The sequence below is a fragment of the Penaeus monodon genome, chromosome 24 (assembly GCF_015228065.2).
Source record: "Penaeus monodon isolate SGIC_2016 chromosome 24, NSTDA_Pmon_1, whole genome shotgun sequence".
NCBI lineage: Eukaryota > Metazoa > Arthropoda > Malacostraca > Decapoda > Penaeidae > Penaeus > Penaeus monodon.
This window is the reverse complement of record NC_051409.1, coordinates 29,978,951-29,979,292: the sequence shown is the minus strand read 5'-3', so window position 1 is coordinate 29,979,292 and position 342 is coordinate 29,978,951. Positions and strand designations below refer to the sequence as shown.

The 342-nt window shown below is 48.2% G+C and overlaps 1 protein-coding gene across 1 annotated transcript in view; it reads right to left on the bottom strand.

The window, feature by feature from the left end:
• The window catches only part of LOC119588951, a 17,201-nt gene that overhangs the window by 5,189 nt on the left and 11,670 nt on the right, over window positions 1–342 (bottom strand). The window contains exon 4 of the mRNA XM_037937560.1: window positions 6–184. Coding sequence (XP_037793488.1) covers window positions 6–184 — 179 coding nt within the window. The remainder of the gene's footprint in view (window positions 1–5; window positions 185–342) is intronic.

The window sequence follows — 342 nt, the reverse complement described above, 5'->3', positions numbered from 1 at the left end:
GAAGGATATCGAGCATTTTGGAGGGATCGATACCCATATCCTCGAGTTCCTGTTGACACGTCTCCTTGGCCCAGCTGGAAACCCACGGCGTTCTGCTGAACAGCCAGAAGAACTCAGCCCTGAAGCCGAAATACTCGAGGCAAGAGTAAACGCATGAGTAAGTGGTGTAGTCCGTGGAGATGACCTATAAGGGGGAAAAATAAAAGGGAGAGGAAGAATTAGTAATGGAATCAAATCCGTTGTTTTCTCGCGGACTTGAGCTTCTGGTAAGTTAAGAAGGTGGCGATATCTGTATATCTGCATTAGCCTCGATCCACAAACCCTATGCGTTACCACCTCCCC